This window comes from Vigna umbellata, chromosome 3 (genome assembly GCF_029865625.1).
Source record: "Vigna umbellata cultivar VRB3 chromosome 3, Vumbellata_1.0, whole genome shotgun sequence".
In the NCBI taxonomy this organism is placed as follows: domain Eukaryota; kingdom Viridiplantae; phylum Streptophyta; class Magnoliopsida; order Fabales; family Fabaceae; genus Vigna; species Vigna umbellata.
The window spans coordinates 45,114,441-45,141,498 of NC_142167.1; the positions used below are offsets into that span (position 1 = coordinate 45,114,441).

The window sequence follows — 27,058 nt, forward strand, 5'->3', positions numbered from 1 at the left end:
TATTTGATTGTTCATGTACAAGGCAGTTCTTCCGTCCAAACTTCATGTAAGCCAGTGCATGTCTGGAAAAAACAGTTCGAAAATCTAACAGTGCAAGAAGAAATCAAATAACCTAACTATATAGATTAATTTTCAGAAATTTTGTAGTTCCACACTTAATTGGTTTATGGCAATCCAAAAGGCCTAAATGCGAGGGAAATGTCAGACACAAACATGAGGACTTTTTTTTTTAAGATAATGATATTCTTACTCTATTTTTTACAATTTTTTAACTTTATCCATCCACGTGTCAGTCTGTAATTGGTTCAGATGATCAATTTAAAAAGAATGATATGGAAAGAGATGAATTGGGGATTTAAGCGGTTTTGTTGTTCACGCGTTTCATATTATTGAATTCAAAAGACTATGCGAGACAACATTTTGGGATGTCTTTCACCAAAACGAGAAATCATTATTCACCAAACCTCCAACTTTTGTCGTCGTTCCTCGTTCGTCATTTGTTTCGTTGCAATTGTCGTTTCGAAGCATCGTTGAAGATCGAAATCACCATTGACATGTGTTTGGTAGCTTCCCGTTGTTCGTTTCGCTTATCCTCGATTATTTTGACTTGTTTTAAATTTTTTAAATTTTTTTATCATTTTGGGGTTGCTCTATTTTTTTGGGTGTTATTTTGATTTTGAAGACCTTATTTGGTGTACCGTAGGTATTGTTGTAATGGACGAAATTGGTGAACAAAGTGAAAAATCTTGATGTAGGATTGTGTTGGGACCAAGGGTCAAATAACTGAGGTCCTAAGACTGAAGTTTTACACAACAAGAACAACACATTTCATGTCATGAATTTTTAGGTGGAAATAATATTGTTAGACAAATTAAGGTTTAGGTATGTTTTTAGTCCCTAAACTATCAAGCGATTTTGTTTTTAGTTTCTCTTTCAAACTAAGGTACTTTTTGGTCCTTCTCCTTAAGGAAACCATAATTTTTCGTCTTCAAAAACCAACGACGTTAAAAGGATGCTAAGCTGGCTAACGAATTAAGTGCCACGTCATTTTTTTTACACTGAGTCAATTTTTCCCTCCTCGTTCGGTCACCATCATCATTCAGTCACCATCATCGTTCGGTCACCATCACCATTTGGTCATCATAACCGTTCGGCCATTACCAATATCGTTCGGTCATTACTGTACGGTGAGGGACAAATTGACTGAGTGTAAGAAAAAGTGACGTGGCACCCCATCGTTAGCCAGCTCAGCTTCTTTCTAACGCCGTTAGTTTTTTAGGACGAAAAATTATGTTTTCCTAAAGGAGAAGAACCAAAAAGTACCTTAGTTTGAAAGAGGAACTAAAAACAAATTTGTTTGATAGTTTAGGAACTAAAAACATATTTAACCCACAAATTAATGTACAACCAACTCATCTTTAGTCAATGATGATCACATGTTTAACCATCTTCATCACCAAGCAACCAAAAAGTGTAAAACTCTTGCTACAAAATTAGGTGGGGACAAAGGGTTAAATAACTGGGGACCTAAGCCTAAAGTTTTGCACAATGAGGTTAACACAATTCATGACATTAATTTTGAAGTGGAAATAATATTACTTGACAAATTAATGCACAATCAACTCATTTTCGGCCAATGATAACCACATTTTTAACCAACTTCATCAACAAGTAGCCAAAAAGTGTAAAACTCTTGTTTTAGAATTGGGTCGGGACAAAGGGTCAATTAATTAGGGCCTAAGTCTAAAGTTTTTCATAAGGAGGTCAACACGTGTTACACGCCACTATATGTAGATACCCGCAAATATTTAAAAAAAATGTATTTTATAACTTTTTAAAATAAAATTTAAATAAATTACAAAACATATAAAATATAAATTAAATTAAATTAAATATAAATTAAAATTTAATTTTAATTGAATTTAACCTAATAAAATATAAATTAATTTTAATTTTAATTAAATTTAACTTAATAAAATATATATATTAAATTTTTATTTTTTAGGAGTAATGCATGTACAAATAATATAATACCCGCATCTGACCCATTTATAAGCGGGTATTAAAATACACGCAACCTGTTGGTAATAAATACCTATAGGTACCGACTATTCGTCACGGATTTTATCCACTGATACCCGCGAGCGTGAGTTTTTTTGTCATCCCTAGTCATGGTTAAGAAGGCGAATAGTTGGTGAAGGATGTGCACAAATTTCATTGCCTCAATAAGGCTTGTCTAAAGGACGCATACCCTATCTCGAGCATTAATGAGTTGCTGATGGTGCTTCAGGCCACCGAATTTTGAGCTCTTTGGGTGTGTATTTTGACTACAACTAGATACCGATGTACCACCCTGATTCTGAGAAGACTCCCTTCATTACTAAACGAGCCAACTACTATTCCGACGTAATGTCATTCAACTTGAAGAATGTTGGAGCCACCTGTCAGTGCCTGATGGACAAAGTCTTCCACCACCATATAAACAAATGCATGGAGTTATATCTAGATGATATGGTGGTGTGAAGTTGGTTGACTAAAGAGCACACCAAAGATATGGAGGAAGTCTTTAGCCAGATTCGACACTACGGGGTGCGTCTCAACCCCTCCAAGTGCACATTCGACGTTGGAGCGGGAAAAATCCTAAGTTCCATGCTCCTTGCACACAACATTGAAGTCAACCCTCACAAGTCCACAACCATCTTGGAGATGTGAAGCCCACAAAAACCTTAAGGAGGTGTTGCGCCTTGTAGGCTGACTGATCTTCCTATTTCGGTTCATCCCCAAATTGGCTGAGAGGATCCAGCCAATCCTTAATATGATGAAAAAGACCTTTATAGTCAAGTGAGACAAGTAGTGTAAATCCGCTTTCACAAAGATGAAGACAATCTTCACCAGCTCGTCATCATGGCAACTCTACTTGGTCGTCTTTGATGAAGTTATTAGCGCAACTCTCGTGCAAGTGGCTCTAGAGCTAAAACTAGTCCATTTCATTAGTTGAGTTTTGTAGGATCCAAAGAGGCACTATCAACAGATCGAGAAGGTGGCCTTGGCATTGTTCATAGTAGCTCACCGCCTGAAACCTTACTTCTAGAGTCACCAAGTGGTCGAATCTCGTCAGGAGGATGATGAGTTGGTAGGTGGAGCTATCCAAGTTTGGCCATCGGTATGAACCTCATGGTTAAGTTCGCGGGATACACCTAGCAGAGTTTATTGTTGAACTTCCCTTGCCAAAAGATAACCCCACGTGTGGATGTTGTATGTCGATAAGTCAATTGATAAGAAGGGGGGAGGAACTGGAATCATGATCGAAGGACCGAATGGTGCTACGATTGAACACTCATTATTGTTTAAGTTCAAGATTTCAAATAATTAAGCTGAGTATGAAGGGGCCGACCTGGCTTTAGCAAAGGACCTAGGAGCCTAACGAGTGGAGTGCAGACAAACTCACAGGTTGTCGTCAAGCACATGAATAAGAAGTTTCAGATAAAGGACAATTAACTCCTTCAATACTTCAACAACTGATGAAGAGCTTCGAGGTCGTGGACATTAAGCATATCCTGCGCAAGGAGAACGCTCGGGTTGGCATGTTGTCAAAGCTGACAAGTAGAAAGGAAAAGGCGCAGTTATCTATGATCACTTCTAGGTTCGCCGACATCATCATGGACTAGTCGAATATTTACTCACTTTGGTTTTAGAGTACCTTCTACAAGTGGGATCAAATAGTTTTAAAGGTTGAAAGGTAATAAAGACGAACGTTAGGACACACGAAACTTAAAGAACATATAACCTCAATCTCATAATCGAAACAAAATTGTAGTAATTAAATATAAGAAAATATAGTAATAAAAAGAACTTGATTGTATATATTATTTTATTGATTTATTGATTATAGGATAATTTTTCATATTTCCTTAAATTCAAACCTTAATTTCAGAATTTTCAATAAAGTTTTAAAAGTGAAACAATTAAGTTGATTTATTTTTAAATATTTCAATTAGCTAATTAATGTTCTATTTATAAAATTAGATATATTAATCATCTTTAAATTATTTACACTACTTTTAAACTTGAAGTAATTAAATATAAGAAAATAAATATTTCAAATGCATAAATTCAAACCTAAATTTTAGAATGTTCAATAAAGTTTATAAAAGTGATTCAATTAAGTTGATTACTTTTAAATATTTCAATAGGTATTTAATTTTTAACACAAATTTAATTTCATTTTGATTTTGAAGCTCTCTCATATAGAAAAAAAAATTGAAAGTTTTGAGTTGGTTAAATGAAAATTTGTATCTTTGATTAAGGATAATATAAGAAGGATGAAAAGGAAAAGAGGTGTTACCACCTCTTCTCAGCCAAAGGCCTCTAGAAGGATAAAAGGAAGAGACTAAGTTTTATTATATTTGTTTATGAAGTTATTGAACTAACTCGGGTAAAGTACCAAGGAAAATTAAGGATATAGCTGAAATGATTATTGCAACCGCTGTTAAGGCAACAATTTAAGAACAAGCTGAAGTTCATGTATAAACTACTAAGAGGAAGAAGTTACCTATAATAATAATAAAAAAAGAAGAAGCAAGAACTTCTACATCAATTGGTGTTCCCCTTAATCTAAAAAGAAAGACGATTCTACATAAATAATCATCAAACGAGGACGAGCTTTTGTTCTATGGATTGATACCTAGATTAACCTTTATACTATACTAGTTAAGGGGATACTTAGTTTTGTTTGACAGGCTTGTGTAATACAAAAAAACCCTCTATTATGATTATATTATTTATAAGGTATTTATGACGTTAATGGGCCTTCATCTATACGAGTTAGGGTGAGCCCAGTGACCCATTTACCTTTGATCCAAATTATGCTAAATTAAAGAATAACATGTTATTAGCTTATGATATAACGATTTATGACTAAGTAAAAATAGGTCGACTTGTGATCACATAAGAATAAGTCAGTCTGTAACCAGGTAACAACGTGTCGACTTATGATTGGGTAGAAACATGTTGTGTTATAGTTAGGTAACAAATAAATTAACTTATAGTCAGGTAACAACATGTTAACATGTAATCCAAGTAAAACATGTATACTTGTGACCAAATAATAATAAATCAATTTATGATCAAATAAGAAAAAAGTGAGTTTGTAGCTGGATAAAAACGACTTGTGGCTTGATAATAACATGTCTCAAGTAAGTCGTGTACACTACTAAATACAAATAGTGAAGAAGCTTTTCATATAAATGTCTATGTCTACTTTTGCTAACCAATACCCGACCCGACCCGATCCATATATACATGGAGTGAAGCGGCCTGGTCAGTAGACTGACATAAAACATCCATCCCCTCTCCCTGTATCAGTTTTCGTGGTCGGGATGGACCAAAACGAATCCCTAACCCTGACCGCTGAAGCAGAGCTCACAAAAGACCAAGCTATGCCTGATTCCGACGAGAAAATGGAGGAAAACCAACCCCTGACCGCAGATGATGAGAACCACAAAGACAAAACCATGTCTGATTCCGATGATTCTGATTCAGAAGACGAAGCTCAGCAGAATCTCTTGCTTGAATCTCTCCAGACTGAGCTTGCTGCTAACCCCTCTAATTATGATGGTCATTTGCAAGTAATTTCTTTCTTCTTCCACTCAACTCAACTCTATTCTATTATTTTCCTTTTTTTAAAGTTTATTTCAAACTATTGTTTTTCTTTTTCAGTATATAAAGCTTCTGAGGAGAACCGGTGATGTTGATAAACTGATAAGAGCCAGGGAAGCTATGAGTGAACTTTTTCCGTTGAGCCCTGAAATGTGGCACCAATGGGTCAAAGATGAGCTTTCTCTCAGCACTGCTTCTCGGTGCTTTTCTCTTCCTTCGACTCCATTTATATTGTTTTTCTTTCCTCCCTCCTATTAGGGTTTATTGACCTACTTCTCGTTACACTCTCCCTTTATCATACAGGCCCGAGGCTTTCTCTAGAATTCTGAAGCTTTACGAACGAGGGGTGTTTGATTATCTGGTTGGTTATTATGTTTCAATATGCTGCCCGCTTTAGATAATTAATCTCTGCTTGAGCAATTCATTTGTTTGTCTTTTCGTAGTTAAGAGGAGTACCTCTTCAAAGCTGTAGCTCCTTTTTAGGATACTTAAGGATATAGATATTGTCGGAGAACGAAAAACACTTTTTTTTTCAACATTTATAATTAAATTATATTACTTTAAAGGTTTTGCTCAACTGTTGGGTTATCCTCTGTTTCAGTCTATCTCTCTTTGGTGTGACTACATTAATTTTGTCCAAGAGTTTGATCCAATGGTACGCCAATGTACACCTACTGGTATTTCCAAGGCGAGGGATCTGTTTGAGAGTGCCCTGACTGCAGCTGGTTTGCATGTTGCTGAAGGTAGTAAAATATGGGAAGCATACAGGCAATATGAGCAGGCTATACTTTTAACCACCGATGATACTGATGCACAGGTCTGAAAATTTTTAATTTTACCATAGATCTATGTTGATGGTACTAAACAACATGCTAGTTTTAGTTCAGCTATATGTAAATGTTTTATGTTAATGCAATGTTTTATTTTGTGCCCAAAGCATTGTATTAGTTAAGCATTTTTGTACACAATTATTTGTCAGAAGAAAGTTTAAAATTTTTTTTCATCCCGGAGGTTTTACTTCGATGATAATATTTAGGGCATAGCAACATAGGTGCAGCTAAAATTAGTTTTGTTCTAGAGTTAGAGCCTTGAATGCACAAATATGTCCTGAGGTAATTGTGAAAATTCAATTGATTGCATATTTTAATTTTGGTTTGTTGAAGTGATTTAAAGGATTTGAAGTGATTTAAAGGACAAAGGAGATTCTGCTGTCAAATAAAAATTTGATTTGAGATTAGCTTTTGCTATTTACCAAAATTTTTGGTTGAACTTGTTAACTTGGCAGATACAGTTGAGTACAGAATAGTAAAGAATGAAGTGTGGGGGAAAGAGTGGTATTGCTGAGGTGGTGCCTTGAATGCACAAAATGCTCTTAGCTAACTCTGAAGATTCAATTGAGAGAGTAATTTAGTTTTGGTCTTTGAAGTCATGGAGAGAGTTATAGAGCAAAGAAAATCCAGCAGCCAAAGAGAAACCTGATTTGGAGATTAAATTTTAACATTTAAAAAAGAATTTGGCTTTATTGAAGCTTTTGGTGGCAGGCATCATAGGTTGTTGTTTCAGTGGTACATTAAGTTTTCTTCTGCTTTTACAGGCCAAAGAAAAGCAAGTTGAACGTATTCGTAGTTTATTTCACCGCCAGTTGTCTGTTCCCCTTGCTGACATGAGTTCAACACTTACTGCCTATAAGGCTTGGGAGGCGGAACAGAGAAATCTTCAAGATGTTGAAACCATCGACTTGGTTGATATTTATCCTCATGTTGCATCTTCATACCAAAAGGCCTTGGAGATGTACAATGCTCGTTTTCATCTTGAAGAGCAGATTTTGAGCCTGAATGTTTCTGATTCAGAGAAACTGCAACACTACATGGTATGTTTCCAAGTGAAAACATGACTATTTACTTGTAAGAGGTAGAATCCTAGAATGTATTCATTGTTCTTTAGCATGCCTAACCTCTTATAGTAAGATATTTGTATTGCAGAACTATTTGAAATTTGAGCAATCATATGGAATGCCAGCCAGAATTCAAGTTCTATATGAACGAGCTATTACTGACTTTCCTATATCACCTGATCTCTGGCTTGATTATACTCGCTATTTGGACAACACTTTGAAGGTTTTAAAATTTCCCTTCTTCATACTATCTTTGTCACATTTTATGGTAAATAATACCCCTGAATGTCTTCAGCAAATTGCATCATGTGATCTGAGACAACCCCACCTAGTGGGATATGGATTTTGTTGTTCTATTATCCTTTTCACTTCACATCATCCCTTTCCTATGTCCAGTTTTCTAATTTGGAGTTTTCTCCTGCTTGCTTCTTTTCTAGGTTGGTAATATTGTCAGCAATGTTTATTCTAGGGCAACTAAGAACTGCCCTTGGGTTGGAGAACTTTGGATTCGATATATGCTTTCCTTGGAGCGTGGTCATACTTCTGAGAAAGACTTGTCTGAAGTATGTTCTGGATGAAAATTAAATATTTGAAATCGAATTCATGTTTCTTTGATCCCCAATAGGTTGAATGGTTTATTAATGAGTAAATAATATTGTTTCTGGTTTATTAAGGACTAAGGCAAGTTCTTGATAAAAAAATATGCTCTTGTCTTGCTAATACTTCCTTATTGATTTGAGTGTTATTCTATCCCAATAGTTAATAGTGTTGACATACATGATAATGATTACCAAACTGACATATATGACCTTTGGTTTTTGTTCTCATATATATGTATATTCTTTCAGTGTCTTAGTTATATCTCAAAATGTCAATTTTTTTATCAAGAAAAAGCGGAGCAGTGTGCGATATAACCCACCTGGGCATCTTGTGTTTTCTAATTACAAGGTTGTGGAGTTAACTTGTGCATAATCTGCTTCTTTAGATTTCTTTTTGAACGTTAAACTGTTTACTTTAAACTTTTTTCAATGGTGGAGGTTGATATTCCTTTATTTTTAAGCATAATATTGATTGTGAGCCTTCATTAGTATAGCTATTGCCATATGGTCAATCTGGGAAATGGCCCAAGACTGACTTGGTGGATGGCACTGAGACTGCTTTCGTATTAATTCTTGCAAGTAAAATTTTTGTTGTTCTTGAATTGCTCAACAATTCCCTTTCTTTGAAAAGGCTTGTTTGGAGTTCTGGGTGAACATTGAGTTCGTTTCCACAGTCTTCAGTTGTTTAAGTGTGTCTTCATGTTAGATAAGGTACTGGTAGAGATGCTAAATAAAAGGATATAACACTGTTGCAGCTTATGGTTCTTTGGTGTATTGGTTGGTCACGAATGCCAGAGTCTGTTGTTGGTTTGGTTCTCTAATTCACTTGAGATCAAGGAATTTACCTATATTCTGTGGTGTTCTGCTATCTTGGAGGGGGTGGTACTTTTGGATTGATTATCAAAGGTTGCCATGCTTTGTAGTGCTTTGCTTGTTGTTTTTTTTCCCCTTTTATTCCTGATCTTATTTTTTATTTCTTCTGAATATCTTTTCCTTTTGCATTTGTACTTTCCTCAATAAATTCTTTGATTATAGAAAAAGTATGGTAGAGTGTTTTTTATATTTGCTGGAGTCATTTAGGAAATTTTGCCAATGCTTTCAGATCTTTGAGAAGTCCCTGCAATGTACCTTTTCTACTGTTGAAGAGGTATTTCTAATACTCAATTTAGATTTTTTTCATCTTTTTCTACAGTGCTTGTAATGTTATTGTTTTCTAATTCCATCTCCCACTTCCCTTAACTTTAAACATATTGCATATTTACAAACTTTTCTTTTTTATATTTTTATTTCAGTATCTTGATTTGTTTCTTACCCGAGTAGATGGCTTAAGGCGAAGAATGACATCCAGCAGTAAAGAGGATTTGGAATATAAAATAATTAGGGAGACCTTTGAGGTTGGTTACATTTATTTCCAGTAAAGCTATGTTGGAGTTGCGTTTGATAGACAGGGATTTGCCTTGTTTGGTTTACCTTTGAAAATAAAACATTTCCAGGAAACAAATTATTTTTTGACAAGTTTCTCACGAAAATATTCCCATGAGGGATTGTGGAATCTAGTTTTCCTAACTTGAAATTCAAAATTGTAATGACAAAGCGCTATCTTGCACTTATTAAAGCATTTAATATAACAATAAATTAAAATTTTTCATAAAAGTAATATATTACCTTTCTTTCCTTTCCAGAAAACTTATATTAATATTTCCAGGATTATTTTGACTAATTCCAGGATATAGTCATAATTCTAGGATTCATGATTCCCAAATATGAAAAAATTATCTCCTATGAAATGCCCCTTTGTCTTTTCTCCAGCATAAAATTAAGTGTGTAATGTGTTGCTAGACCAGTTTGCACCAACTAATCAACTCACCACTGCTGTGTTATATCCTAACGCTTTACTATTTTAGCGTGCGTCAGATTATCTGTCACCACACTTGAAGAACACCGAGGGTTTACTACATTTATACATGTATTGGGCTCGTTTAGAAACAAAACTTGGGAAAGATGTAACTGCAGCTCGGGGAGTGTGGGAGAATTGTCTTAAGATATGGTTTGATGACTTTTATTTGATTCATTTTAAATCAAATACTTTGTTTTGATCTTTTTCATTAAATTAAATATAAACTACTTTTGTCTTTGGTAGTGGTTCAATGTTGCAGTCATGGACTGGTTATATAGCAATGGAAGTGGAATTGGGTCACATAAATGAAGCAAGGTCCATTTACAAGCGATGCTACAGTAAAAGACTTTCTGGGACTGGTTCAGAGGTACAATAAGCTTTATGTTATTTGATGAAAATTTTGAAACTATTTTAGTTTTTGTAGTTAGATTTGATTAGGTAGTTGCCTTGCTTAAAAGTTTTTGTTGGGTGGGAAGGACTATCTTATAATGAAATAAGGTAGAGATAAAGGAAAACCCGACTTGCACCTCTTTACAGTTGATTTTTTCCACGGCATTTACTTATGTTGGCTATCTCACTGAGCCGTTGAAGTTCCAATTCTATGTTTGGTCTGGTGCTGCCACTTTAAAAGAAGTTACTAAATGCCATAGTCAACAGTCTTGTTAGAGTATTAATAGCAAGTGTAGTTCTGTGATTGCAGTAGTTAGTCTATACTTGAAATCTTTTGTAACAAACTAAAGTGGTTAGATTTTGTTCAAAGTATCTGGATCAGTTAGCTTCTGTTAACATAATCAGCTATAACTATTAGAAGGCTGGGTGTTTGTCAAAATTGAGATCTTACCCAAGATTGGAAAAGGAAATAAAAATTGTGAATTGAAAGATGTAACATGGATGGTAAGTTCCTATTTTATGAAATTTATATATACTACACAAAATCTTTATCGCACTCAAAATTCATAATTGAATTTTGTTTAAGAGAGGCAGCTTTTTATTTAAAGAAGAGAGATAGTCACAGTTTTTTTCAGTCCCTTGAAGAGGGACTAATTCTAATTTTCACGGAAAGTTAAGGGAGCAAAAGCATTTTTAACCCTTAATATTATTATTATTGTTATTATTATTTGTTATTATTAATTTCATGAAATAATATTATAATACAATTTATACAAAAGGAATTTATTCCTTTTCTCCCTCATTCTTTTCTTCCTCTATCCCATTCTTCTGCAATAGAAATGGAGCTCCAGCTCTTCCCTGATTCTTCTTCAACACAAGTGACCTTCCTCTTCCTCAGGCTCCCTAATCTATTGCCGCCCTTCTCCTTCCCATTCTAATCACTTCTGTTTGATGTTATTTGATGTATTCTTAACTCATCCACACACACCTCACCTTAGATTCGAACAAGAGTCCTCAGGCAGTAAAGACAAAGCATGCCATGCACAGTTGAAAACTTTGAAACATACAAAAGGGCCGAATTTGTAATTTCATATAGGTCAGGTGGCTTTCTCTTCTCTTCTCACTTGAGATAGGATGCTGTTTTTAACAATCCTTGCAAATTCATACTCGCTTTTCCATGCAAATCTGCTGAAGCAAGCTCAAGTCGAATTGCTTTTCTATCTTCATGAATAGTACATCAACATAAACAAGCACAAGAAGAGAGGCAGTCACAACCTTTTTCAGTTATGCAATTGGACTTTGAAAGAAAAAAGTTGGGCTTAAGTTTCAGGTTCCAAATCGGGTCAAGCAATCCCTAAACCCAATAAAAAAACCTAGAAGCTTCACATGAATTGTTGCAAGAGGTTTCACATGGTGTAGCATGGGAGGAAGGTCACGAGGAATGTTGAGGCTGTGAGAAGCACTGTCTCAAAGAATGTCAAGGTTGTGAGAAGCACTGCCGTGAGGAATGTTGCTGCAAGGCAGGTTGAGTCCACAAGAGGTGCCACTGCTGTGAGGACGGTGCTTCGAGGTGCATCAAGGTCATTAGAAGCACCATCACAAATAACATCAGGGTTGTGGGAGTTGCCGCCATGAGGAATCGTGAGCTTGAAAGAGGTGTCACTAGGAGGAACTACATTGTGAAAATCACCGTTCCCACAGGAGTTGTGATTTACAATAGTGATCCAACGCAATCCGTAAAAATCGCGAGTTTTAGGTGAAGTGAGATTGGAGAGGGAGAAGAAGATCGTAAACTTGTACAATCATACACTTCTGATCAGTATTTTTAGTGCCATGGAAGGCTGTCAATGCAGTTCCATGCAATACACTCAGCTAACAAAATAAGTATTTGAACTCTTATCAGAACTATCTAGTATCATTAATCTCTTAGTAACAGAAACTTCTCTAAGCCTCTGTTTGAAGGAGGGAGAATAAATAAAGGGAAAAGAACAGAAATGGAGTGAAAATAAGAGTGGTATGGTTTGATTGAAACAGTGGAAATAGAGGGAAATTAAAAGATAAAGTTATTGTTTTGACCTTTCTTATATATATATACCTTTTTTTTTTTGTTTATTTAAACAGTAAACATCCCTCCTGTGTCATGCACCTTGCCACTACCATCACATCCAAGTACCTCATGGGTTTCCTGGTCTTAGTACCTCTGTTCTATGCAGTTGTCCCCACATCCAGATACCTCGTCATCAAGTTCCATGTGCCTCCATGCAGCTGCCCTGCCCCCATGTTCATACCCTGCTGGAATCTGGTAGCACATTGCAAACTGCAGCAATAATGCATGAGACATGAATGGATTTTATCCGCCTGCTTGTGGTGGTAGCTTCAAGCAGCGTTTTAGTGCATCAAGGGTGACATTCCTCTCTGTGGTAGTGGTCGAAGTTGTAGTTGTTAATTCCTGCAACCATGGTTCTTCATATCTCTGTACAAACAAATCAGCAGCCTTTACTGAAGACTAAGAACTTGTGAAAAGGAAGGGTCCATGAACAAAAGGCAAAACGGGAAAGAGGACACATGAAGAATTTCCTCCCGTTTCCTCTCATTTTTGAATGGAACTTTTACTGTGACCCCATAAAAAGGTTCAGAAACTCCCCTTCTTTTCCTTTCTATCCAACCACCCTCTAGAACTCTCTTCTCTTCTTTATTAACCCATTTCCCACCTACCAAACAATGTGTTAATTTCTCTGTACTTACTACTTTCTCTCTGTTAGGTTCCAGAACAGTAGCAAGAATAGATATGGTAAACCCTGATTATTTTGCTTATTTTATTGCTTTTATCAAGCCTATACTTGGGTGATATAGTACTTGTGGTTGAAGATACAATTTAGAGATTATTTGGTCTCTCCTGAAATAGGACCCCATCAATCCCCATCTATCTTCCTTCACCTTCACTCACTAAGGGTTTTTGCTTCACATCATCTTCATTCCCATGATTTCCATGGTGAGCATAGATATTCCCAAGTATAGTAGGAGGTTATGGAAATATATTATTGGGTATGTTTATTCCCGAAAAGTTACACTTTGTTTTAAGTGGTTTCTGTTCCGAGGGGGTTGGGTATCTCATCCCCGTTGGAATAAAAGTTACTGTCTATTCTATTTCCACTACATTCTTCTCTACAGTTATTAATTTTATTTTGGTTTAATCCTTTACTACATCCCTATTTATGTACGAATTTGTCAATTGGGTCCTCGTTTTTTAAAGTGTATCAAAATGGTCCTTAATTTTGAAAATTCATATCAATTGAGTCCTTTCCGTTAAGTTGGGTGGACGGCGTTAAAAAATTGATGAGTGAGATGCTGAGATGACGAACGAACGCTCGTCCACCAGCGAACGAACGCTCGTCCACCAGCGAACGAACGCTCGTCGACCTCTTACCGCTGGACGACCGTTCGTTCCACACTGGACGACCGTTCGTTCAGTGGTCGTCGAGCGTTCGTTCGCTAGTGGACGAGCGTTCGTTCGGTGGTGGACGAGCGTTCGTTCGTCATCTCAGCATCCCACTCATCAATTTTTTTAACGCCGTCCAGCCAACTTAACAGAAAGGACTCAATTGATATCAATTTTCAAAATTAAGGACCATTTTGATACACTTTAAAAAATGAGGACCCAATTGAGAAATTCGTACAAAAATAGGGATGTAGTAAAGGATTAAACCTTTTATTTTTTAATTAGATAATTTTTTTTGGTTTAAATACCCTTTTGGTTCTAGTATCTGTATACTGTTCGAAATGGTCCTCATTTTCGAAAAATGTCCATTTTGGTCTCTTAATGTGTAATATGTGTTCAATTTGATTCTTTTTTATGATGTTGTCTAAATTGTTAGCAACAGACGATACACGTCTGTTCCTTTTTCTTACATGGCCCAACCTAAATCCAAAATTCACGTCTGATCCTTTTTCTTACATGGCCCATCCTAAATCCAAAATTTAACCCAATGATAGGCCGCCACGTCATCTCATATTCTTTCCAACACACCCAGAAACCTTAGGTAGCCACCATGGCCTCCGCCATGCTGTCGCACCACCGCCAACCATTGCAAATCGGATTGTCTCTTCAACCATCTTTTCGCGTCACCAATCTGCACGCATTGAAGCCCCAAAATGCAAAGCCCCAATCGTGTGACCAGAAATCACTACAAAGCCACCATGTTGTTAACCACCACCAGGCCAGCCAACCACCACCAGACTGCTGTCAACCACCGCAGGAACAACCAAGACATAGTAGCCATGACACCGCCAATCACACACACAAATGGGATGAACCAGCAAAATCCTAAATCGTGAAACACACCTCACATCAGAGCTTCAAAGTTCTCCCACCAAAAATGCGAGCCACTGCACCACCAACTCACATCAACGCTCGCAGTTTTTTAAAATTGGCTCTACCCAAGCTTCCTTTCCATGGCTTTTGACAATGGGTTCGCTTGGTGTAAGGAAGGAACTGTTTCCAACTTCCCAAATTAAACCGTGATTAAAACTCTAGAACCAACCATGACAAAAATGAAAACATGCCTAGGATTTTGAAACCAGCGCCTTGGCCCGCTTGGCCTGAAATGGTGCACATTGTAAGGTTCTTGTTAACCTCATCAACGCCTCGAGCGCCTGTCTCTGAACCCAAATACCCACTTGCAAATTCTCAAACTATGCTGAAAAATTGGAGTTTGAGGCATAACCCTTGAAGTCAAGTTGCGAAAAAGATCATTTATGAGCTTTCCCCTTCTGTACCACCCCATGATCCTGAAAACGCCAAATCCAAATTACAAAATTCTAGGTCCGAGGTTAGTCAAATCATGGAGATGAGTGAATGGGTATGGTAAAAGGTGGAAGGTTGACAAAGACGCAAAGTCTTACTGTGGTGGATAGGCCACGTTAGAAAAAATGGAACAGGTCATTCAAACAAGCCAACATGTACAATTTGTCGTTAACAATTTAGATGGTATCATGAAAAAGGATCAAATTGAACAAAAATTATACATTAACGGACCAAAATTGATAGGATATAATGTGTGCAGAATAAAAGGAAATAGATTAGGAATTGGTTGTTAGTTGGTTGGGGGGGGGGGGGGGGGGGCGCTGTATAAGAAGGCAGGGAGGTCTTGTGTCGGGAGAGCTTTTTGATATTCATTGTATTGACAGGAGGTTGTTCCTGTGGAGGGAGAGTGCTCCCTTGAGAGTTGGATGCTATACATTTGTATTCTGGTTCATTAGAGTAATATACAATATTGTTTTGTCCAGTATTCTGTGTGTGTGTGCTGTTTGGAGTGATAGATAGACTTCTTGACCAAAGAAGTCTATCAAAAATAAACATTTTCTGAAAATGAGTATCATTTCAAACTAAGTGAACAGATACGGGACCAAAAGGGTATTTAAACCATTTATTTTCTGTTGAAATGTATTAAGTTTATGTTGTTTTGTGAGTGTGTACCCAACTTAAGAGGTGGTTTGTATTCTGTCATGGTATTCTATATATATATAGAATACCATAACCTTGTAAGGAAAACATGAATGAATAAAATGTCTCAGTTAGTTCTCTAACATTTTCTATAAAATTACTAAATACTAACCAAAAATGTTTATGAGAAGATCATTCTTGGGTATAATATTCTGGGGAATATGAATCTTGGGAATCCAAAATTATGTTAAACTAATGCTCCCTAGGATATATTTTCTTATTATTTTATTGCCTGTTTGATGCTATTTTCTTTATTACCTTAGTTATCAATAGTGTTTGTCACAGCCACTATCGCATCATTGCATCACATGAGAGGCACAGTGGAATGTCTATTGCCCCTTCTTAGCCTACATTGAATCTATTTTGTCAATCTTTCTAGGGAATATGTACATAATATTTCCCTCATAGACAAGGAGGTTGTTTTTGCAACTGAAACCCATGATCACATGGTCACAAGCAGCAGCCATATTACCAAGGCTCATGCTCAAATAATGGTAGATAGTTTGATTGAAAATGCAGTAGTATAGTCAATTAAAATAGGAAGAAAACTATTGATGAAATGATCATGTCGTGCTCAAGCTTCCAAGAGTGCTTCCATTTTATATTTTTTCATTGAGACAATTATATAAATGAGTGTGCTTAATGTGTTATGCAACATGTATGGGTGATTTACTTGTCACGCAATACTTTTTGAATTAGATTATACTTTCTGTTCCTAAATAACAGAATAATTCAGGACATATGCCATTCATGGTTACGCTTTGAGAGGGAATTCGGCACGTTGGAAGATTTTGATCATGCATCTCTCAAGGTACACATTTCTTTTTAAATTCGTTTTCATTATTTCTGAACTCTCCATTAGATTTGTTCTCTTAAAATATCTATTAGATATAAGAGTAACCTCTACCTAACAGCCCAAGCTTTTAGAAGAGATTGTGTGCAACTATTGTATTGCAAGGGAGGCATAGGGTCTGACCTGTCTTGTTTACTAAGGTCAGGCTAAATCTTTTTGAAAAACGTATTTAAAGAGGCCATAGAAAAGTCTACTAGGCCAGTCCATTTATTTTGTGGACTTCTGTCCCTTATGGATGTGTTCTCTAGTATTCTGTGGATGAGTATTGACTTATTATGAATAGTTTGGTTACCTCATTTGATGGGCAATGTCTGTTTATATTTCTATTTCTAATTAATAGTGCTTGTGAGTCTTTAGATATTATTTGATGGCAATGATCTCTTAATAAATTTTAATTATTTAGTTTTTGTAGAGGACCACTTCCCACTTGTTGTTCATTTATTTTTATGTTAATATTAGTCTTAACAAAAATTGAAATAATTTAGGTGATAAAGAATGTCTGCATGCCTTTTATAGAGCTGGCCAGGACAAACTTTAAGCAGGTTAGACCAAGACTTAAAAAAATAGCCTGTAATAAGTGAATAGGTAAGGCGCAGGCTAAGTTATTGCATAAGAAAAAACTTGTTGAAGTATAATGTCTTTATTATTATTAATATTTTATGTTAGGGTTTTGTTAGGGGCTTCCCGCCTTTTACTTTTTTCAGAACTACCGTCTCCTATAAATATAGTAGTAAGTTGTATTAGGCTTTCTAAGTGAAAAATATAAGACTTTTCATCTTCTCTCAACTCTTCAAGTGTTATTAGTAGTAACAATAACAATAGTAACATTAAAAAAATTTATATAAAAATTTATTTAAATCATTGCATAAGAAAAAATTAAATTAAACAAAATGTATAATATTTTAAGCTAAATAATATATTTATGTATGTTCTCATTTGTTAGCTGTTTCTTTGTGTTCTCTATACTTATGTTTGTAATCTTTTGTCTTACACTCATGAGTGCGTGTACGTATGTATGCTATGTTTTTTTATTGATCATGAATCTTACTATTAAATATACAATTTGGCTCATTATTCTAAAAATTGGCTTTTTGATTCATGAGTTGTATCCCTATTCAACTACCGTGAATGTGTTACACCCACACACATGATGTTTATTTATAATGAAGATAGGAAGCAATTAAGGATACGAAGAATAAATCAATACCTGACTTTTAGCAATTAAAACACTACGTATTTCCATACATTTAACACCCAACATTAGTGTCTAGCGTTTGGGTATGCTTGTCTGAAGGTTTGTATCAGTTATCTGGTGTACAAGGAATGCCCTATCAAGGAATGCCCTGTATGCATTCGGCTGACTTAATCCCTGGCAATTAGATTTCCTTGTTGCCCACCTTTAAAAGGGACAACTAGGTACCTACCCTCTTGTCACAAGGCAATAAATTTACCATTGTGCCCTCATCTTGGCCACATTGGTTTTATTAAGATCGAAATGTTCATATACAGATTGTCGTATCAGCATGTGTTATTTAACTGTTAATGACATGGTCAACCTTACTCCATAAACTGCCTTTTCTTAGGTAACCCCTCGACTGGAAGAACTACAGTTATTTAGGATACATCAGGAATCCAAGTCTGCAGAGGAAAATGAAAAGAATCTTAAGAGAAATGCTCGTGAAAAGAGAAAGCTGGGGTCAGATTTAACTGAAGAACCGACTCCATCAAAGCGACTTAAAGATATTGGAAATACAAAGAAAGCACCCGAAGAGAACAAATACCAGCAGCAGAATACTTCTCAGGTGTCAAAAGTGGAAGGGGTCAATTGGAATAACCCAAGTGGGCAACAGTTCAACCACGAAAAGAACAGGGCATACTCTGACAAGTGCACCGCTTTTATATCAAATCTTCATCCCACGGTAGATAGTGCTTTTAGTCTCTATCTTTTTCTCTGTGCATGTTACTGTGACTGATATGTTGTGTTATTGCAGGCAAATTATGAGCATATTCGTAATTTCTTCAGTGATGTTGGTGGAATTGTTGCAATCCGCATCCTACATGACAAATTTACTGGAAAGTCAAGGGTATCAAATTACTTTTTCTTTATCTTTTTTATTTATTTTATTTACTCTTATTAGATTTTAATTGGCTGTATTAGCACCCAACATGCATGCGTTGTATTGCATAATTTCCTTTCTATTTGTGTAATTGAGTTATAGTAGGATCTTAACATGTCTGCTTGGGAGCTTAGTTAGCATGACTCTATAAATAGACGAGTCAGCACACTTTAAAATTACCTTTTTTTCTTGAAGGTCAATGAGACAGATCAAGAATTTTCTCTTAAAAGTCTCAAATCTGTTGTGGTATCTGAGTTTGGATTGTTGCATAGCATCAATCGTCCCGTGAAGGAAATCAAGTAGGTTAAGTCACCATGATACTTGGACTGTTATGCTTTTAAGTATAAAGAGGTGTGCCTTGATTACTAGGTAAAACTTTTGGCCTGGAAATAAGCATTTGATCAAACAAGGATTCAATCCTCTTTCCTGTGCATTGGATACTCTGTCACTTATAAGGTTTGATTCTCCCAGTTTTTTTATGGTTAGTTTAGTTTTGTGGAAAGAGGAGGGAGAGCGAGGAAGAAAGAGAGTGCAAGAGATGGAATATATTGGTTTGGAGGAATGGAAAGGAGAAGACAGTCTCTTTATTTCAGGAGGCTAGGGCCCATAGGATTATATTTCCACATGAAAAAGGAGAAAACCATGTTTATTTTGCTGAAAATGCGACATATTTGATTATGGTGCAAAGAGATATTATGTTTGAAAATAGAGCCCCATAACCGATTATGGCATCCTTTTATTTGCAGTTTTATTTTATTTCTTTACTTTTTTTTTTCAATAGTAAAATCTCCATTTTCATTTTATTTCTCCTATTTCTTTCCAAAAAGCTACCTCTATTTCTATCAATTGCTCACCACTTTCAGTCCCTCAACTTACTTCCTTTCTTCCCTGCCAAACACATTAGAAATTTAACTGCCTGGTGACCATAAAACTTGCAGTGGATTTCAATATAGCAAAGTTTCCCTAGTTGGATTTATGGGCTGGATTGTTGCTCTTTTTTCTGTATTTTATGTACTTTGCCTTACATTTTTATTATCATTTATTTGGAATAAAATACATAGTTCAGGGGGAGAAAAAAACAGTAGGAAGTAATACAAACATTAATTACTGGTTTAGGTGAAACCGTTATCTTGTACTTCTTTTTCTTACCAGCTTACCAAACTGGTGAGAAGGTCTTGTTGCATCACCGCAAATGAGTACTATATGCCTATTCACTTACTGTACCACTAGTTACAAATTTTTATCTTGATATTGATGAAGGGATTAGCATATGTGGACTTTTTGGATGATGAACACCTTGCTGCTGCATTAGCTAAGAACAAGCAAAAGTTAATCGGAAAGAAGTTAAGTATTGCTCGGTCTGACCCAAGGCGAGGTGGACGGGAATCTTCTAATCCCAAAACATTGACAGAACATGGTATGTACAGTGAATTTTGAATGGTTTTTTACTGACGCAAGTACATGCATGAATATATTTGCTCATGCAATACTCCCTGGCTTGGATATCGATGTATACTTTATAAATAGAAAGTTGCTGTTTATTTAATGGATAATAATTCCATGTGGAGCATGGAAACTCTCCTGTTGTTGTATTACAGGGTTGGGCTCAGTTCCAACATTGACACCTACCTAACACGTGTCAGACACTTCTCATAATATCTTTTACCTTTTTCCCTTGAAACTAATATGACAGAAAAAAAGTAGTTAGTTTAAGAAGGTAAATATACCTTTCTTAAGGGATATAAATTCATTTTCTTATTTAGGGATTTTTTTTGTAAAGAAACCAAGTTATCACAGTAATAGATTTTAGTATATTCTTGTGAGTCTTATCATCACAAAAAGGTGAGTTTGCAAGAAAATGTAAATATTTATTAATTAGATATTTTGTTATGTTATGTTACTCGAATTATTTTTTAATGAGACTATATGTGTGTGTTGTCCTCGTCCATTTTTGGTGTTCTTGTTTTTTGTTACATAATCCAATTAACCAAGTTAGGGTATAACTTGAATTCAAAGATGACTATCGCAAAACTGTTTCACGTGTTTCCTTTCCTTTTCTTTTCTTGCTGATGCAGTTACCGTTGGCTTTTTTAATGTCAGTATCATTTAACATTGTTTCTCGCTTTCTCTATCAATTGAACTTGATTTTTCAGCAGACACCTCTAATCATTCTGGTAAAAAAAGTGCCGTTTCCAAAGAAACTGATGATGCTTACAAGGGAGATGTAAAGGATGCAAAGTTCTCTTCTAGAAAACAAGAAAACGATAACATCCAGCTTAGAGGGAAGAATACTTTTGCTGTGCCTAGAAATGTCAGACCACTTGGTTTTACTGCAAATAAACCAATAGCGGAAGAGGGGGACGAAAAGCCAAAATCCAATGAAGAATTTAGAAAGATGTTCATTCGGTAAGGATTTTGTGCCTCTAATTTGTTACTCCGAAGATGGCGGTTATCTTTCAAATACTTGGTTCCAGAGTATGGCTGTGTTGTGATTTGCATGATTAATTACATCATTCGACCTAGATTAACCTTCAGGCACTACTTTTTATAATTGACACAATCTGTTTTGGTTGCGACTCTGTATAGCTTACGTACATAAAATATTCGCAGTAATTGACCCGCGTTAGATGTTTAGATACTTGACTGCTGCTTTCGTACCTCAAGATTTTTTCTTGCAATCCATTTATTTCAAAATGACGACTTCATTCTTTCTCGTTTATAAGAGTCATGATTTTTCAAGTTTTTTTAAAGATGGAATTATTGGAAACAATGCATAGTAGAAAATTATTTAATTTAAATATAATTTTTGAATAATAGTGACGTAATAATAGTGAAGGAATGAATCGATTAATTGGTTTTATGTGAAATAATATTTTAACACTTATTTTGACACAATCTCATGTGGAATTTCAAAAATGAATTTATAATTTTTTTAAGCACATTTATTCACGGTAGAATCCTAAATTTGAAAAAAGAAAATTGGAGAACTTGACTGGACGAGATGGAACATGTAGAAAGGTTGGTAGAACATGTAAAAAGCTCAGGAAATAGCTTGATTGGAGCATGAGTTTAACTCAAAGAAACAAGTGGAAAACTCACTGGAGCATGTGGATAGCTTGGTGAAGTATGTAAAAAGTTCGGTGGAGCATGAGGTTAGTTTGGTGAAACATGGAAAGTTTGGCAGCGCAATAATTTCCTTTTGTGTTTTGAGGTATCCTTTGCACCATTGCTTATTGGTCCTTGAATAGGTAAATGTTCAAGTTTTCCACATGTTTCATTGAGTTAATCTCTTGCTGTCAAAATTTCCACATGTTTACTGAACTTTCCACATGCTTCATTGAGTTAATCTCAAGTTTCACTGAGCTTTCGGCATAATTCACCAAGCTAGCCTCATGTTCCATAGTTTCCCTATAGAATGGTCCATTGGTTGTTGCAACTTAATAAATGTAATAAAAAAGATAAATATAAAAAAAATAAATAAGAGATTAGATAACAAAATTTAAATAAAGAAATAAATAAAATTAGAAAAAGATAAAAGAGATAAAAATATTAATAAAGAAAATATATTGATTCCATTACTTTTTTAAAATAGGATTCATCATTGGTTAGCTTAAGATTATTGTTTAATTATTGTTAGAGTTCTCACTATTAACCAAAACACATTCTCAATTAAAAACAATAACTTTATAGACTAATCATAGCAAATTTAACCACAATACATTTTCATTTAAATATTTTTATGCTTAAACATGTATATTCTTTTATCTCTTATATCTAGTAGAAATCTAATTAACCAAAGTATCTTCTTGATTAATTCTTGTTAAAATTTTCACCTTTAATCAAAGTACATTCTCAATTAGTGGCAAAAACTCATCCAATCATATGAAAGTTTCTAACTTTAATCAAACTAAATTCTCAATTAAAATTAAAAACCCTTAGACTCATATGATTGATGTGTTATGTATATTTAACACTATGCTAACTTGCTACAATGTAAAAATAAATACTTTTACTTGATTAAGAGGCAAAAGCAGACCATGCTTCGCAGCATGCAGAATGAGCTATGTAGAGTGTAGATTGAGCTTTGTAATGTGCCCACTAAGCTCTGCAGCGCCCAAATCGAGCTTCCCAAAGTGTAGACCGAGCTCCACAACATGCACACCGAGCTCCATAGTGTCTAGACCGAGCTCCATAACATTCAAACCGAGCTCCCCACTATGCAGACCGTGCTTCCATATCATAAACTTTTATTAAGTCATGTCATTTTAAAAATCCATGACAGAATGCCTCGTCATTGATTATTTAACACTATTTGGCTAATTTTACGGCAAGGGCCGTATTGCATCAAATTTTCTACATTAGGGACCAAAATAAGACAAAAAAAATAAAATAAAGGGACTGATTTATGATTTTGCTATAAAAACGAGGATTAAAGTTAAGGCAAGATCATCTAAGTAAACCTTGTTTTAAAGATTAACAAAATTTCTAAATGAAATAGCGTCTAATAATTTGAATCGTCTAAGATAAAAAGCATTAAACGTTATAACTTAAATATCCTAAACGCTATAAGGAACTCTAACAAAGGGTCTAATCTAAATAGGTCTAACAAAGATTAAACCATCTAGGATAAATGTAAAGAGTGCTAAACGCTACATATTAAAATTAACGTAAACGATGTAAGTTACTTAAACAAACAGGGCCTAAACGAGAATACACATATTATGCCTAAACATTTAAGATCATCTAACGCTTTAAAGCATTTACATTCTAGTAATTCTTTGTCTGTTGTGTTATGCTATCTTTTTCTATGTAGATCACTACCTTTATTCAAAAGCCTACTCAAGATCAAAATCACGTGAAGAGATAGAAATATATTGAAGGAATGTTTTCTTCATACTTTGTATTTGTCTTTCCGTACACACAACACAGTTACTCTACCAAGAGACAACATAACTTCTAACTTAGTACTATAAAGGCTACAGTCCAGAAGAAAGTCAAAGCTCAAAGTAACAAATCATTTTCAAAGAAGTTTATATAAAGAAGACTACATGAAGAGAAGAGTAGAAGAACAATTATTATTAAATACCCCTACTGAAGGTGCAAAGAAACACTAGAAATGAGGGATTGAATAATGTTTCTACAACTTTTTTGCAACTAGCAAACTGACCATGATGTACATATTACTTTATGAGTTAGCAGAACTTGATTGATAAATGTTATCTTGGAGGATCATTTACATGAACAACTCATTGTGTCCAATATTTATATCTAGGCAGTAACCTTGATAAGAGTGAAGCGTTTTGATCACAGAGAGAGAGAGAGAGAGAGAGAGAGAGAGAATGTAAGAGACTTTAACTAAACTACATAGTTTATTAATATACTAAAACACAAAACTGTTTTCTATTGGTTCACCTGTTAAGGCTACATTTAGTTCTCCTCTAAGTTAACTTATAGGGTTCCATTAGATATTCAATGAAGTACATTTAAGTTTAGCTCACTTCTGATTGCGTAGCCCTATTCACCACTCCTGGTATCCCTAGACGCTCCCAGTACAACTAAGAATCTCCGTCTAGTTTAGTTTCCCCCACTTCTGGTTGTGAAGTATTATGCACCACTCCTGATATCCCTGATCAACGAATGACCTCCAGTTACCCTAGATTAGTTGAGTATTCGCACCTCTCCTAGTCTCTGAGTATTTACTCTACTCTTGGTACTAGACTACCACACATAGATTTCCTTGAGTATTCGTACCACTCCTGGTACTGGACTACTGTGCGTAGATTTCCTTGAGTATTCGCACTACTCTTGGTACTAGACTACCGTACCTAGATTTCCTTGAGTATTCACACCACTCCTGGTATCCATAGGCATTGTGGTATCCACAATACCGCCTAGTTGAGTTCCACCCACTCCTACTTATGCAATATTATTCACCATTCCTGGTATCCTTGATCAACGAATAACATTCAATTATCCTATATTAGTTGAGTATTCGCACCACTCCTAATACTAGACAATCTTGCCTAAATTTTCTCAACTCAAAAAGAGTTCATTTGTAAGTGTTTTGATTCTTTCCAGAATTGCATGATTGCTTACAAGTTGTTCACACTATTACTCTTACAAAGAGGATATGATTATAATACAAAACAGTCTAAACACTCGCAGGTGTTTCTCTCATCACTCCTTTTCTTTCATCTTACACAAGTAAGCAAATGATACAATGAAGCACTAGAGTGATGCTTTTATTTTTCTTTTTCTCTCTTCTCTCTAAATATAAGTAGATATTGCAATGAGGCTTGAGTGATCTTTTCCTTTGTTTCACTGTTTCACTCTTTTACTCTCTTGTCTTTCTTCAAGTGGATGTTCTGATGAAGCTTGAGAGTATCTTTCTTTTCTTGAGCTCTTCTCTTCATTTGAGTGATTTGATTTAATAGCTCAAAGAAAATTCTTTGCTCAACAGATGATGAAATATCTTTATATCTTCATGTTTTCTCTCTTCTTCATCATCATCTTCTTCTTTCTTCTTGTCTTCTATTTATACACCTTGATGATATAGCCGTTATGACGATGCTTGCCTTAAGATTTGATAATATGATCGTTTGACGAAACTTGTCTTGATAACTAATCTTTTCTGGCTATTGGTGTAGATGTTTATCATAGGATGAAGTCTTTTGTCAAAGACGTGTTTTTCAGAGTTCTTATCCACAAAAAATTTGACTTATCTTTTGGCATGACTTTTGATAATATGATCATGTTACCAATGAGGAGCATTGATATCTTGAAGCTACTGTGAAATTTTGATGATGATAAAAGCTAAAGAACTGAAGACTCTAAATGTTGATGATGATAAAAGCTGAAGAACTGAAGACTCTAAATGCATCTTTGTTAAACGCATTTTGTAGAAACAAATGTATAGGATAAAATGTAATGATGTAAAAACTCTTAGAAGTTTTCGTATTTATTGAGTCATTGCACAAATAATCGATTATCAAGAGGAATAATCGATTATCACGAGCTAGTTTAGAAGAGAGTTGCTTGCACAAATAATTGATTATTACACAAAATAATCGATTATCACTGTTTCATTTAATTCTGTCCAAGTCTCTAGAATAATCGATTATTGCTCAGGATAATCGATTATCACTTTTTTGAAAACCCCATAACAGACACAAATAATCGATTATCAGTGGCAGTTGGGAGATGTCTTTTCAGTTTTTGACCCTGCACGAAACTAGGCTTATAAATAGAGGTCTTCACATCTCTTAGACATTAACTTTTCAATTGAGAGTATTAGAGCTTTGTGCCTAAGGGAAGCTCTCTGTGAGTGAAAAGGATCTATGCCATTTTGAGAATACAGTTTGTCTGAGGAAGTTCTCAAAGTGATAGAGTGCTCTTGTCTGGTCTCGTGAATAGGAGAAGCTCGCGTTTCGTGTGTCGATAGTCGGAGCGGTTCTCTTCGAGTTGGCAAGGTGGTCATCTTCCGGTTCGTTCGTCGAAGGAAGGTTTTATCTCTCTATTTTTTATTCACTCTTATTATAATTTGTGAAACTGATTTTAGTGAAAACGTTAATCACTTTTTATAGTGATTAACAACTGGACGTAGATTCTTTTGAATCGAACCAGGATAAAAATCCAGTGTATCAATTTTTCTACTCCCTACTCTCTTTATTGTTTTATGCACATCAACTATTTGATAAATTTTCTCTAAGAAAATTGTTTTTCTAAAACGGACCATCAAAATGTGTTTTGTGACTGTAACACACTTTCCGAATATTTTATTCCGCTGCGCGACTCTATAACGGTACCGATTGTTCCGACATATCACTCCTTTTTTTTGTCTTTTTCTTTGAACATTCATTTTGACACTTATAAGACGAGATAAATGAACGTTTATAGCAATTGTACTGCTACAAGCCATGTATCCCTATGGTAACTTTTCTAACATCTCTAGCTTAAAATTTCGAAGGACTAAAGGATCGATATGCCATGCTTTCATGATGTATTTGTATGGAAAATTAGAATCAAACGAATTTTTACCCTTTTGTTCCACACAAGATTTCTGTTATCGTTGAGCTCATCTTAGGACACCTACATTAACTTTTAACATATGTGCCGCCCCAACCAAACTCCCTACCTGATAATGTCTT

General features: G+C 35.2%; 1 protein-coding gene across 2 annotated transcripts; it reads left to right on the forward strand.

Moving 5' to 3' along the window:
- The first annotated feature begins 5,318 nt into the window (after positions 1–5,318).
- EMB140 (EMBRYO DEFECTIVE 140) lies at positions 5,319–21,545 on the forward strand. Of its 2 annotated transcripts, none has more exons than XM_047298580.2 (16): positions 5,319–5,627; positions 5,719–5,858; positions 5,962–6,019; positions 6,260–6,475; positions 7,253–7,528; positions 7,641–7,775; positions 7,990–8,115; positions 9,254–9,298; positions 9,444–9,545; positions 10,056–10,198; positions 10,292–10,415; positions 16,678–16,752; positions 18,378–18,713; positions 18,786–18,878; positions 20,172–20,328; positions 21,065–21,545. In XM_047298580.2, the coding sequence occupies exons 1-16, from the start codon at positions 5,379–5,381 to the stop codon at positions 21,319–21,321; spliced, it is 2,532 nt and encodes an 843-aa protein (XP_047154536.2). In that variant the 5' UTR covers positions 5,319–5,378; the 3' UTR covers positions 21,322–21,545. The 2 variants fall into 2 exon arrangements, with proteins under 2 accessions (XP_047154536.2, XP_047154537.2); XM_047298581.2 differs by having other exon boundaries at positions 21,068–21,545.
- The last annotated feature ends 5,513 nt before the right edge of the window (positions 21,546–27,058 follow it).

Bases quoted from the DNA above. Each gene is read 5' to 3' on its own strand.
- EMB140 (XM_047298580.2), top strand. From the start codon at position 5,379: ATGGACCAAAACGAATCCCTAACCCTGACCGCTGAAGCAGAGCTCACA. The intron at 7,776-7,989 runs GTTTTAAAATTT...CTTCTTTTCTAG, and splicing joins ATTTGGACAACACTTTGAAG to GTTGGTAATATTGTCAGCAA. The intron at 20,329-21,064 runs GTATGTACAGTG...TTGATTTTTCAG, and splicing joins CAAAACATTGACAGAACATG to CAGACACCTCTAATCATTCT.